Source organism: Bombina bombina, chromosome 4, assembly GCF_027579735.1.
Source record: "Bombina bombina isolate aBomBom1 chromosome 4, aBomBom1.pri, whole genome shotgun sequence".
NCBI classification, from domain to species: domain Eukaryota; kingdom Metazoa; phylum Chordata; class Amphibia; order Anura; family Bombinatoridae; genus Bombina; species Bombina bombina.
The window spans coordinates 1,157,062,711-1,157,078,118 of NC_069502.1; the positions used below are offsets into that span (position 1 = coordinate 1,157,062,711).

Here is a 15,408-nt window from a genome sequence, read left to right on the forward strand (position 1 = left end):
ACACGGATGAAGGGAGGGACAAGGCATGAACTTAAACGGAAGGCACCACCGCCTGCAAGACCTTTCTCCCAAAAATAGCCTCTGAGGAAGCAAAAGTATCAAATTTGTAGAATTTAGAAAAAGTATGAAGCGAAGACCAAGTCGCCGCCTTACATATCTGTTCAACAGAGGCCTCATTTTTAAAAGCCCATGTGGAAGCTACCACTCTAGTGGAATGAGCTGTAATTCTTTCAGGAGGCTGCTGGCCAGCAGTCTCATAAGCTAAACGGATTATGCTTCTCAGCCAAAAAGAAAGAGAAGATGCCTTTTGGCCTCTCCTCTGTCCAGAGTAGACAACAAACAATGCAGATGTTTGACGAAAATCCTTAGTAGCTTGTAAATAAAACTTTAAAGCACGAACCACGTCAAGATTGTTTAATAGACGTTCCTTCTTTGAAGAAGGATTAGGACACAGTGACGGAACAACAATCTCCTGATTTATATTCTTATTAGATACCACCTAAGGAAGAAAACCAGGTTTGGTACGCAAAACTACCTTATCTGCATGGAAGATCAGATAAGGGGAATCACACTGTAAGGCAGATAACTCTGAAACTCTTCGAGCCGAAGAGATAGCTACCAAAAACAGAACTTTCCAAGATAAAAGCTTGATATCTATGGAATGCAGAGGTTCAAACGGAACCCCTGGAAGAACTTTAAGAACTAAATTTAAACTCCATGGCGGAGCAACAGGTTTAAACACAGGCTTGATTCTAACTAAAGCCTGACAAAACGCCTGAACGTCTGGAACATCTGCCAGACGCTTGTGCAGAAGAATAGACAGAGCAGAAATCTGTCCCTTTAAGGAACTAGCTGACAATCCCTTCTCCAATCCTTCTTGGAGAAAGGATAATATCCTAGGAATCCTGACCTTACTCCATGAGTAACCCTTAGACTCACACCAATGAAGATATTTACACCATATCTTATGATAGATTTTCCTGGTGACAGGCTTTCGAGCCTGAATCAAGGTAACAATGACCGAATCGGAGAAACCACGTTTTGATAAAATCAAGCGTTCAATCTCCAAGCAGTCAGCCGCAGAGAAATTAGATTTGGATGTTTGAATGGACCTTGGAGTAGAAGGTCCTGCCTCAGCGGCAGAGTCCATGGTGGAAAGGATGACATGTCCACCAGATCTGCATACCAAGTCCTGCGTGGCCACGCAGGTGCTATCAAAATCACCGAAGCTCTCTCCTGCTTGATCTTGGCAATCAGACGAGGGAGAAGAGGAAATGGTGGGAACACATAAGCCAGGCTGAAGGACCAGGGCACTGCTAGAGCATCCATCAGCGCTGCCTGGGGATCCCTTGACCTGGACCCATAACAAGGAAGCTTGGCGTTCTGACGAGATGCCATCAGATCCAGTTCTGGTTTGCCCCATAGTTGAATCAGCTGGGCAAATACCTCCGGATGGAGCTCCCACTCCCCCGGATGAAAAGTCTGCTGACTTAGAAAATCCGCCTCCCAGTTCTCTACTCCTGGGATATGGATAGCTGAGAGATGGCAAGAGTGAACCTCTGCCCATAGAATTATCTTTGAAACCTCCAACATTGCCAGGGGGCTTCTTGTTCCCCCCTGATGGTTGATATAGGCTACAGTCGTGATATTGTCCGACTGAAATCTGATGAACCTGACCGCAGCTAGTTGAGGCCAAGACTGAAGAGAATTGAATATCGCTCTCAGTTCCAGAATGTTTATCGGAAGGAGGGCTTCCTCCTGAGTCCACGAACACTGAGCCTTCAGGGAGTTCCAGACTGCACTCCAGCCCAGAAGGCTGGCATCTGTCGTCACTATAGTCCACTCTGGCCTGCGGAAACTCATTCCCCTGGACAGATGGACCCGAGATAACCACCAGAGAAGAGAATCCCTGGTCTCTTGATCCAGAATTAGCAGAGGGGACAAATCTGTGTAGTCCCCATTCCACTGATTGAGCATGCAAAATTGCAGTGGTCTGAGATGTAGGCGGGCAAACGGAACTATGTCCATTGCCGCTACCATTAGGCCGATTACTTCCATACACTGAGCCACTGACGGCCGAGAAGTGGAATGAAGAGCACGGCAGGAAGTTAGAAGCTTTGATAACCTGACCTTTCATTTCTACTGAATCTATCAGTGTTCCTAGGAAAGAAACTCTTGTGAGAGGGGAGAGAGAACTCTTTTCTTCGTTCACCTTCCACCCGTGAGACCTCAAAAAGGCCAGAACAATGTCCGTATGGGACTTGGCGATTTGAAAAGTCAACGCCTGTATCAGAATGTCGTCTAGGTAAGGAGCCACCACTATGCCCCGTGGCCTTAGAACCGCCAGTAGGGACCCTAGAACCTTTGTAAAGATTCTTGGTGCCGTGGCTAACCCGAAGGGAAGAGCCACAAACTGGTAATGCCTGTCTAAGAAGGCGAACCTGAGGAACAGATGATGATCTCTGTGAATCGGAATGATGAGATAAGCATCCTTTAAGTCCACGGTAGTCATATATAGACCCTCCTGGATCATAGGGAGGATGGTTCGGATAGTCTCCATCTTGAAGGATGGGACTCTGAGAAATTTGTTTAGGATCTTGAGATCCAAGATTGGTCTGAAAGTTCCCTCTTTTTTGGGAACTATAAACAGATTTGAATAGAAGCCCTGCCCCTGTTCCTTCCTTGGAACTGGGTGGATCACTCCCATAAACAGTAGGTCTTGAACACAACGTAAGAATGCCTCTCTGTTTATCTGGTTTACAGATAATTGTGAGAGATGAAATCTCCCCTTTGGAGATGAAGCTTTGAAGTCCAGAAGATATCCCTGGGAAACAGTCTCTAATGCCCAGGGATCCTGGACGTCTCTTGCCCAAGCCTGGGCGAAGAGAGAAAGTCTGCGCCCTACTAGATCCGGTCCCGGATCGGGGGCTACTCCTTCATGCTGTCTTAGAGGCGGCAGCAGGTTTTTTGGCCTGCTTCCTCTTGTTCCAAGCCTGGTTCGGTCTCCAGACTGGTTTGGACTGGGCGAAATTTCCCTCTTGTTTTGCATTAGAGGAAGCTGAAGCTTGAAGTTTCGAAATGAACGAAAATTATTCTGTTTGGTCCTTAATTTATTGGACATATCCTGAGGAAGGGCGTGACCTTTTCCTCCAGTAATATCAGAAATGATCTCCTTCAGGCCCGGCCCGAATAGGGTCTGTCCTTTGAAGGGGATGTTAAGAAGCTTAGACTTTGAAGTAACATCTGCTGACCAGGACTTAAGACATAGCGCCCTGCAAGCCAGCATGGCAAAACCTGAATTCTTAGCAGTTAGTTTGGTTAGATGAAAAACGGCGTCAGAAATAAAGCTAACTTGAGAGCTTTAATCCTGTCTAAAATATCATCTAACGGGGTCTCCACCTGTAGAGCCTCCTCAAGAGACTCGAACCAAAAAGCTGCTGCAGCAGTAACTGGGGCAATGCATGCAAGAGGCTAGAGAATAAAACCTTGATGGATAAAAATTTTCTTAAGGAGACCCTCCAACTTTTTATCCATATGATCTAAGAAAGCACAACTGTCCTCGACGGGGATAGTTGTACGCTTAGCTAGGGTAGAAACAGCACCCTCCACCTTAGGAACTGTCTGCCACGAGTCCCGTATAGCGACATCCATGGGAAACATCTTTTTAAAAGCAGGAGGGGGAGAGAACGGAACACCTGGTCTATCCCATTCCTTAGTAATAATTTCCGAAAACCTCTTAGGGACTGGAAAAACATCAGTGTAAACAGGCACTGCAAAGTATTTGTCCATTTTACACAATTTCTCTGGAACTACAATGGGGTCACAGTCATCCAGAGTCGCTAAAACCTCCCTGAGCAATAAGCGCAGGTGTTCAAGCTTAAATTTAAAGGCTGTCATTTCAGAATCGGACTGAAGTAACGTCTTCCCTGAATCTGAATACTCACCCTCAGATAGCAACTCCCTTGCCACGGCTTCGGAGCATTGTGAGGGTATATCAGACATAGCTACTAAAGCGTCAGAAAGCTCTGTATTTGTTCTAGCCCCAGAGCTGTCTCGCTTTCCTTGTAACCCTGGCAGTTTGGACAATACCTCTGTGAGGGTATTAGTCATAACTGCCGCCATGTCTTGTAAGGTAAACGCATTGGACGCGCTAGATGTACTTGGCGTCACTTGAGCGGGAGTTATAGGTTCTGACACGTGGGGAGAACTAGATGGCATAACCTCCCTTTTATCAATCTGAGAAACCTCTGGTGATAAATCTTTAAATGCCATAATATGGTCTTTATAATTTATAGAAATTTCAGTACATTTGGTACACATTCTAAGAGGGGGTTCCACAATGGCTTCTAAACATATTGAACAAGGAGTTTCCTCTATGTCAGACATGTTTAACAGACTAGTAATAGTTTAAAATAATAAATGTGAATCAGCAATTAAATAAAACGGTACTGTGCCTTTAAGAGAAAAAAACTATCACATAAACTGCAAAACAGTGTTAAAAAGTAGTAAACTCTTCGAAATTTTTACAGTGTGTATAAGGGACTAAAGCAGCATTGCACCCACTTGCAAATGGATGATTAACCCTTTAGGCGCAAAACCGGATTTGAAAAACGTTAATAAACAGTTAAACACCTTGCCACAGCTCTGCTGTGGCTCCTACCTGCCCTCAAATACGATTTAGGAAAGAAATAAGCCCTCTATAGTGGTCCTCAGATGCCAGAGGACTCCTTTAGGGAAGCTGGCTGTCTCAGTTTGAATATGAACTGTGCATCTAGAGTGCGAAAATAGGCCCCTCCCACCATGCACTCGATGTCAGAGGGCCTTAAGAAAATACTCCTAGGAGTATCTGACTAGCCATGTGGAAACTAGGCCCCAACAAAACGATTTATCACCCTCAGAGAAAAAACGTTCTTTCTATATAACATGTAAACGTTTTGTCACTAAGAAATATGAGTATTAACATGAATATTACCCTTTTTTGTAAGCATGATCCCAGTCGTTGTTAAATCACCGCATCAGGCTTACCTCAATTATACAAGGCTCTGTCAGCATTTTCTAGATCTTATCATCTCTCTAGAAATAAATATACTGAACATACCTCAAAGCAGGTAAACTGCAAACTTTTCCCCCAACTGAAGTCTTTCCCATACTCTTCAGTTATGCGTGAGAACAGCAATGGACCTTAGTTACAAACCGCTAAGATCATCAACCTCCAGGCAGATTCTTCTTCTAATTTCTGCCTGAGAGTAAAACAGTACAACGCCAGTACCGTTTAAAAATAACAAACTTTTGATTGAAGGTAAAACTACACTAAGTCACCACATATCTCTTGATACTTCCTATCTTGTCGAGAGCTGCAAGAGAATGACTGGGGGGTGGCAGTTAGGGGAGGAGCTATATAGACAGCTCTGCTGTGGGTGTCCTCTTGCAGCTTCCTGTTGGGAAGGAGAATATCCCACAAGTAATGGATGAACCCGTGGACTGGATACACCTTACAAGAGAAAAGGTCTGATCCGGGGATTGGGCAGTAAACAAAGCCTTTAACTCCATTCCTTTATAACTAAGAGATGTGTAGGCCCCTTCCTGGAAAAAGGAGAACATTTGACCTGTGAAAGTGGTTTTCTAACACTTTAGGCACCAGGTTTGAATTAATAAGTGTAGGAGGGGATTTATGCTTCATAAAAAATAGTAATTAGTTCACTTGCTAGATACTTGCTTTACAGTTATAAATTGGTTAGTTCCAAAAACTATATATCTAAATTTATTTTTTCCCATATTGTAATTCTTACAATATTTTATCATTTTGCTTCCCCTGAAAAAATCTTTGGACACTCATACCTTGTTTATAGTTTATACAGTTTTATATAGTTATACAGGTCAGCAATAAAATGGATTTCTTTACATCTACTAGTTATCACAAAAAACATAATTTATGTAAGAACTTACGTGATAAATTCATTTCTTTCATATTAACAAGAGTCCATGAGCTAGTGACGTATGGGATATACATTCCTACCAGGAGGGGCAAAGTTTCCCAAACCTTAAAATGCCTATAAATACACCCCTCACCACACCCACAAATCAGTTTAACGAATAGCCAAGAAGTGGGGTGATAAGAAAAAAAGTGCGAAGCATATAAAATAAGGAATTGGAATAATTGTGCTTTATACAAAAAAATCATAACCACCACAAAAAAGGGTGGGCCTCATGGACTCTTGTTAATATGAAAGAAATGAATTTATCAGGTAAGTTCTTACATAAATTATGTTTTCTTTCATGTAATTAACAAGAGTCCATGAGCTAGTGACGTATGGGATAATGAATACCCAAGATGTGGATCTTTCCACACAAGAGTCACTAGAGAGGGAGGGATAAAATAAAGACAGCCAATTCCTGCTGAAAATAATCCACACCCAAAATAAAGTTTAATGAAAAACATAAGCAGAAGATTCAAACCGAAACCACTGCCTGAAGTACCTTTCTACCAAAAACTGCTTCAGAAGAAGAGAATACATCAAAATGGTAGAATTTAGTAAAAGTATGCAAAGAGGACCAAGTCGCTGCTTTGCAAATCTGATCAACTGAAGCTTCATTCCTAAACGCCCAGGAATTAGAAACTGACCTAGTAAAATGAGCTGTAATCCTCTGAGGCGGAGTCTTACCCGATTTAACATAGGCAAGATGAATTAAAGATTTCAACCAGGATGTCAAAGAAATGGCAGAAGCTTTCTGGCCTTTTCTAGAACCAGAAAAGATGACAAATAGACTAGAAGTCTTTCGGAAAGATTTAGTAGCTTCAACATAATATTTCAAAGCTCTAACAACATCCAAAGAATGTAACGATTTTTCCTTAGAATTCTTAGGATTAGGACATAATGAAGGAACCACGATTTCTCTACTAATGTTGTTGGAATTCACAACCTTAGGTAAAAATTCAAAAGAAGTTCGCAACACCGCCTTATCCTGATGAAAAATCAGAAAAGGAGACTCACAAGAAAGAGCAGATAATTCAGAAACTCTTCTGGCAGAAGAGATGGCCAAAAGGAACAAAACTTTCCAAGAAAGCAATTTAATGTCCAATGAATGCATAGGTTCAAACGGAGGAGCTTGAAGAGCTCCCAGAACCAAATTCAAACTCCATGGAGGAGAAATTGACTTAATGACAGGTTTTATACGAACCAAAGCTTGTACAAAACAATGAATATCAGGAAGAATAGCAATCTTTCTGTGAAAAAGAACAGAAAGAGCAGAGATTTGTCCTTTCAAGGAACTTGCGGACAAACCCTTATCTAAACCATCCTGAAGAAATTATAATATTCTCGGAATTCTAAAAGAATACCAAGAAAAATGATGAGTAAGACACCAAGAAATATAAGTCTTCCAGACTCTATAATATATCTCTCTAGATACAGATTTACGAGCCTGTAACATAGTATCAATCACAGAGTCAGAGAAACCTCTTTGACTAAGAATCAAGCGTTCAATCTCCATACCTTTAAATTTAAGGATTTCAGATCCGGATGGAAAAAAGGACCTTGCGACAGAAGGTCTGGTCTTAACGGAAGAGTCCATGGTTGGCAAGATGCCATCCGGACAAGATCCGCATACCAAAACCTGTGAGGCCATGCCGGAGCTATTAGCAGAACAAACGAGCATTCCCTCAGAATCTTGGAGATTACTCTTGGAAGAAGAACTAGAGGCGGAAAGATGTAGGCAGGATGATACTTCCAAGGAAGTGATAATGCATCCACTGCCTCCGCCTGAGGATCCCGGGATCTGGATAGATACCTGGGAAGTTTCTTGTTTAGATGAGAGGCCATCAGATCTATCTCTGGAAGCCCCCACATTTGAACAATCTGAAGAAATACCTCTGGGTGAAGAGACCATTCGCCCGGATGCAACGTTTGGCGACTGAGATAATCCGCTTCCCAATTGTCTACACCTGGGATATGAACCGCAGAGATTAGACAGGAGCTGGATTCCGCCCAAACCAAAATTCGAGATACTTCTTTCATAGCCAGAGGACTGTGAGTCCCTCCTTGATGATTGATGTATGCCACAGTTGTGACATTGTCTGTCTGAAAACAAATGAACGATTCTCTCTTCAGAAGAGGCCAAAACTGAAGAGCTCTGAAAATTGCACGGAGTTCCAAAATATTGATCGGTAATCTCACCTCCTGAGATTCCCAAACTCCCTGTGCCGTCAGAGATCCCCACACAGCTCCCCAACCTGTGAGACTTGCATCTGTTGAAATTACAGTCCAGGTCGGAAGAACAAAAGAAGCCCCCTGAATTAAACGATGGTGATCTGTCCACCACGTTAGAGAGTGTCGAACAATCGGTTTTAAAGATATTAATTGATATATCTTCGTGTAATCCCTGCACCATTGGTTCAGCATACAGAGCTGAAGAGGTCGCATGTGAAAACGAGCAAAGGGGATCGCGTCCGATGCAGCAGTCATAAGACCTAGAATTTCCATGCATAAGGCTACCGAAGGGAATGATTGAGACTGAAGGTTTCGACAAGCTGTAATCAATTTTAGACGTCTCTTGTCTGTTAAAGACAGAGTCATGGACACTGAATCTATCTGGAAACCCAGAAAGGTTACCCTTGTTTGAGGAATCAAAGAACTTTTTGGTAAATTGATCCTCCAACCATGATCTTGAAGAAACAACACAAGTCGATTCGTATGAGACTCTGCTAAATGTAAAGACTGAGCAAGTACCAAGATATCGTCCAAATAAGGAAATACCACAATACCCTGTTCTCTGATTACAGACAGAAGGGCACCGAGAATCTTTGTGAAAATTCTTGGAGCTGTAGCAAGGCCAAACGGTAGAGCCACAAATTGGTAATGCTTGTCTAGAAAAGAGAATCTCAGGAACTGAAAATGATCTGGATGAATCGGAATATGCAGATATGCATCCTGTAAATCTATTGTGGACATATAATTCCCTTGCTGAACAAAAGGCAATATAGTCCTTACAGTTACCATCTTGAACGTTGGTATCCTTACATAACGATTCAATAATTTTAGATCCAGAACTGGTCTGAAGGAATTCTCCTTCTTTGGTACAATGAAGAGATTTGAATAAAACCCCATCCCCTGTTCCGGAACTGGAACTGGCATAATTACTCCAGCCAACTCTAGATCTGAAACACAATTCAGAAATGCTTGAGCTTTCACTGGATTTACTGGGACACGGGAAAGAAAAAATCTCTTTGCAGGAGGTCTCATCTTGAAACCAAATCTGTACCCTTCTGAAACAATGTTCTGAATCCAAAGATTGTGAACAGAATTGATCCAAATTTCTTTGAAAAAACGTAACCTGCCCCCTACCAGCTGAACTGGAATGAGGGCCGTACCTTCATGTGAACTTAGAAGCAGGCTTTGCCTTTCTAGCAGGCTTGGATTTATTCCAGACTGGAGATGGTTTCCAAACTGAAACTGCTCCTGAGGACAAAGGATCAGGCTTTTGTTCTTTGTTGAAACGAAAGGAACGAAAACGATTGTTAGCCCTGTTTTTACCTTTAGATTTTTTATCCTGTGGTAAAAAAGTTCCTTTCCCACCAGTAACAGTTGAAATAATAGAATCCAACTGAGAACCAAATAATTTGTTTCCCTGGAAAGAAATGGAAAGTAGAGTTGATTTAGAAGCCATATCAGCATTCCAAGTCTTAAGCCATAAAGCTCTTCTGGCTAAGATAGCCAGAGACATAAACCTAACATCAACTCTAATAATATCAAAAATGGCATCACAGATAAAATTATTAGCATGCTGGAGAAGAATAATAATATCATGAGAATCACGATTTGCTACTTGTTGCGCTAGGGTTTCCAACCAAAAAGTTGAAGCTGCAGCAACATCAGCCAATGATATAGCAGGTCTAAGAAGATTACCTGAACACAGATAAGCTTTTCTTAGAAAGGATTCAATTTTTCTATCTAAAGGATCCTTAAACGAGATACCATCTGACGTAGGAATGGTAGTACGTTTAGCAAGGGTAGAAATAGCCCCATCAACTTTAGGGATTTTGTCCCAAAATTCTAACCTGTCAGGCGGAACAGGATATAATTGCTTAAAACGTTTAGAAGGAGTAAATGAATTACCCAATTTATCCCATTCTTTGGAAATCACTGCAGAAATAGCATTAGGAACAGGAAAAACTTCTGGAATAACCGCAGGAGCTTTAAAAACCTTATCCAAACGTATAGAATTAGTATCAAGAGGACTAGAATCCTCTATTTCTAAAGCAATTAGTACTTCTTTAAGTAAAGAGCGAATAAATTCCATCTTAAATAAATATGAAGATTTATCAGCATCAATCTCTGAGATAGAATCCTCTGAACCAGAAGAGTCCAAAGAATCAGAATGATGGTGTTCATTTAAAAATTCATCTGTAGAGAGAGAAGATTTAAAAGACTTTTTACGTTTACTAGAAGGAGAAATAACAGACAAAGCCTTCTTTATGGATTCAGAAACAAAATCTCTTATGTTATCAGGAACATTCTGCACCTTAGATGTTGAGGGAACTGCAACAGGCAATGGTACATTACTAAAGGAAATATTATCTGCTTTAACAAGTTTGTCATGACAATTATTACAAACAACAGCTGGAGGAATAGCTACCAAAAATTTACAGCAGATACACTTAGCTTTGGTAGATCCAGCAGGCAGTGATTTTCCTGTAGTATCTTCTGGCTCAGATGCAACGTGAGACATCTTGCAATATGTAAGAGAAAAAACAACATATAAAGCAAAATAGATCAAATTCCTTATAAGACAGTTTCAGGAATGGGAAAGAATGCCAAATATCAAGCTTCTAGCAACCAGAAGCAAATGAAAAATGAGACTGAAATAATGTGGAGACAAAAGCGACGCCCCAAATAAGACGCCCACATTATTTGGCGCCTAAATGCTTTTGGCGCCAAAAATGACGCCACATCCGGAACGCCGACATTTTTGGCGCAAAATAACGTCAAAAAATGACGTAACTTCCGGCGACACGTATGACGCCGGAAACGGAAAATAATTTTTGCGCCAAAAAAGTCCGCGCCAAGAATGACGCAATAAAATGAAGCATTTTCAGCCCCCGCGAGCCTAACAGCCCACAGGGAAAAAAGTCAAATTTTTGAGGTAAGAAAAATATGATAATTCAATGCATAATCCCAAATATGAAACTGACTGTCTGAAAATAAGGAAAGTTGAACATTCTGAGTCAAGGCAAATAAATGTTTGAATACATATATTTAGAACTTTATAAATAAAGTGCCCAACCATAGCTTAGAGTGTCACAGAAAATAAGACTTACTTACCCCAGGACACTCATCTACATGTTTGTAGAAAGCCAAACCAGTACTGAAACGAGAATCAGTAGAGGTAATGGTAAATATAAGAGTATATCGTCGATCTGAAAAGGGAGGTAAGAGATGAATCTCTACGACCGATAACAGAGAACCTTATGAAATAGACCCCGTAGAAGGAGATCACTGCATTCAATAGGCAATACTCTCTTCACATCCCTCTGACATTCACTGCACGCTGAGAGGAAAACCGGGCTCCAACTTGCTGCGGAGCGCATATCAACGTAGAATCTAGCACAAACTTACTTCACCACCTCCCTTGGAGGCAAAGTTTGTAAAACTGATTTGTGGGTGTGGTGAGGGGTGTATTTATAGGCATTTTAAGGTTTGGGAAACTTTGCCCCTCCTGGTAGGAATGTATATCCCATACGTCACTAGCTCATGGACTCTTGTTAATTACATGAAAGAAATAAGCACATCATTGTGGGACATTTGGAAGCTCCTATATTATTGTGGGGAGTGAATGATAGAAAGCAATCTGGTTAAATATTTACGGAGAAACATAAATATATCTATTTTTTTATTGAAATTCTTTATTGAAATTTTTAAAAATAAATAAAATACAAAGTTAAAGAAACAGAAATGTATTGATTTGACATTGTATGAGAGTTAGTAAAAAGTGAAGTTTAAGGCTAAAAGGCATCCAGAAGAATCATATTGTTCATACAAGCATAACCTTGTTACACAATATGAAAGTAACCAATAAGTCTTGAAATGTATCTAATCGTATGCAGGTTTGGTCAGTTGTTGAGGTTCCAGAAGACATTTAGGAAAAGCAGACCAAGTACTGCGAAATCTACTGCAAGCCTTGAGGCTGACGTCTACGTGCAGAGAGAAAAGCCGTACAGTTTCTGGCTATCTGCATTTTTTTTCCCACAAGGTAAGTCTATTCAAGATGCAACAAAAATAGTAAACATTTCCTTGTGACAATCAACAGGGTAGCTATGACTAGGGTTCAATGCCTACGGCCTTTAAATGGACATGCAACCCCAAATATTTAATGACTCAGATAGTATGTGCTATTTAAAACATTCCAATTTACTTCTATTATCAAATTGACACTGTTCTCTTTGTATCCTATGTTCAAGACCATATTTAGGTAGACTCAGGATTGTGCTGGTGTCAGGAGTAATTTATAGCACCAGATTTGCATCAGTTCTTTAAACTAACATAAGCTTTTTGATAACTATGACTATATTTATATTATTGAATATCAAACAAAATCAGTATCTTTTTCTCACTTTTTACTGTCTTTTATGTTTTATTAATGTGTTATCTGTGTAGGGTTTTTAACAGCAGTATTGCAAAACCATGCACGGGAGAAAGGAATATCAGTGGACTCACTTACTTTCAAGCACCAAGTCCAGCCTTCTTTGAACTACACATTGGATACAAATAAAGGTCAATGTGTAATCAAGACAGCTTTTAGAGTAAGTTATCTCATAAATGTAGACATTATTATATGCTGGTGGATTTCCTTTCCTTAGTTCTATAAAAATAAAGGCCTTCTGCTCCTGAATCCAATCTAATTCTTTACTTCATTTAAAATGGTGTCTTGAAATAAGGCTTGTACCTAAAATAAGCAAATAAGTGAATTGTACCCTCCAACAAATGTGAAAAGATAACAAATATATTAATATTCGGCCTTCAGTAAAATGGTTCAGACATCTTTCCAGCTACTGTAGACAAAATGTACAAAGAAGCATCTCCAGTTTCACCAGCCTCTCCAGCTGGTGAGATATTGAGGACTTGTGATGGACATGACTGAAAAACTGGAGACCGGTCACAAAATAAAAGTCCTATAGCTACAACCCCTTAATTCAGAGGATTTCTAAACTTACTAATGAAATACAGCATGAACTACATTAGTTTAATGGTATCTTATTGCAATACTTACCTTTTATGTATGTATTATTGTTTCTAGGGTTCATCTGTGCCTGATGGAGGCGTTCTCGTTTTTGGACTGTACCTAGATGGAGCTCAGTGGAATACTCAGACACAAACTATTGAGGAATCAGACTACCAACATAGATTTTGCCTAATGCCTCAAATACATTTTATCCCACAAGAGGTAAAGCTCATTTTAACTACCAAATTACTATTGATTGCTGAGCAAAGACATAAAATATAGACCAAACTGCAAACCCACATCTGTCTTCCCTGTAAATAGAAGAGTTAATATAAAAGAATTTACGTAAATAGCCTTTCTACTTTAAAGGTACATGATAGTCAATTTGTTTTGCAAATGTAGACATAGAAACATAATGCAAGAAAACCAAGAATCTTTTACTTATTGATAAATGTATCTAAACAAATAATTATATAACCAAATAAGAAAAGCATTAGTAGGGATGCAATAAATCTGTGAAACTAATGCTTTGCAGAAAAACTCACTGCAATATTGCAAATTAAAACCGCAGAAATCAGAGATTTTATTAAGTCCTCGTCATTCTTCTTCGAAGTTCTGCTGTGAAGGTAATCGGCAAACAAATATGCTTTCAAACCGTTACAGAACAAATTAAAATGAAAAGAAACTCCCTCTATAAAGCTGTCTATACTAACGTGCAAAAAGAAAACTTAATACCAGTTAAAGTGATAGTAAACGCTCCCCTTTTTAAAATCAGATACAGAATGTTGGTGATATTTTTAGATGGAGTTTAATTCTTCAGTTTTAATGAAGATGAGCTATAACTTACTTTTTAATTTAGATATAAATTTCAAATTCGATTTAAACTCCATCTAAAATATCACTAACATTCTGGATCTGATTTAAAAAGGGGAGAGTTTTTACTTTAAAGAAAAGTAAAAAAAAATGAAAAGGAGACAAACCTGTCAGTGTTGAAATAGTAACACAAATGTGAGACTTCATAAGGGCAAGATAATCTGTGGGTGTAGGTGAAAAATCCTGATCACACCTCTAAAACGCCTATGACCAGCCTTTGCATGTTTGAGATCTCCGAAACACCTTTATGTTATATCCAAAGGGGCTACTTTACCATAACAAAACGGACTTGAATACTTTACAAATGTTTACAGTTTACATGCACTAATTTACATTTACAGTAATTGTTTGTCTGCATTGCTAGCAGTTAGCACCTCACGCAGCTTGATGTGAGAGATATTCTGTGTTGTGCACCTCACTCAGGTTGATGTGCAAGATATTCTGTCTTGTGCACCTCACGCGGCTTGATGTGAGAGATATCCTGTGTTGTGCACCTCACTCAGGTTGATGTGCAAGATATTCTGTCTTGTGCACCTCACGCAGCTTCATGTGAGAGATATCCTGTGTTGTGCACCTCACTCAGGTTGATGTGCAAGATATTCTGTCTTGTGCACCTCACGCAGCTTGATGTGAGAGATATCCTGTGTTGTGCACCTCACTCAGGTTGATGTGCAAGATATTCTGTCTTGTGCACCTCATGCAGGTTGATGTGAGAGATATCCTGTGTTGTGCACCTCACTCAGGTTGATGTGCAAGATATTCTGTCTTGTGCACCTCATGCAGGTTGATGTACAAGATATCCTGTGTTTTGCACCACACGCAGGTTGATGTGAGAGATATCCTGTGTTGTGAACCTCACGAAGGTTGATGTGAGAGATATCCTGTGTTGTGAACCACACGCAGGTTGATGTGAGAGATATCCTCTGTTGTGAACCTCATGCAGGTTGATGTGAGAGATATCCTGTGTTGTGCACCTGACTAAGGTTGATGTGCAAGATATTCTGTATTGTGCACCTCATGCAGGTTGATGTACAAGATATCCTGTGTTGTGCACCACACGCAGGTTGATGTGAGAGATATCCTGTGTTGTGAACCTCACGAAGGTTGATGTGAGAGATATCCTGTGTTGTGTACCACACGTAGCTTGATGTGCAAGATATCCTGTGTTGTGCACCACACAAAGGTTTATGTGTGGGATATCCTGTGTTGTGCACTACACGCAGGTTGATATGCAAGATATCCTGTGTTGTGCACCACACGTAGCTTGATGTGCGAGATATCCTGTGCTGTGAAACTCACGCAGGTTGATGTGAGAGATAT

General features: G+C 40.3%; 1 protein-coding gene across 1 annotated transcript in view; it reads left to right on the forward strand.

The window, feature by feature from the left end:
• Positions 1-15,408, forward strand: part of DNAH14 (dynein axonemal heavy chain 14) — a 746,387-nt gene that overhangs the window by 706,245 nt on the left and 24,734 nt on the right. The window contains 3 exon segments of the mRNA XM_053712788.1: positions 12,101-12,246; positions 12,651-12,796; positions 13,291-13,437. Of these exon segments, the coding sequence (XP_053568763.1) occupies positions 12,101-12,246; positions 12,651-12,796; positions 13,291-13,437 (439 nt within the window).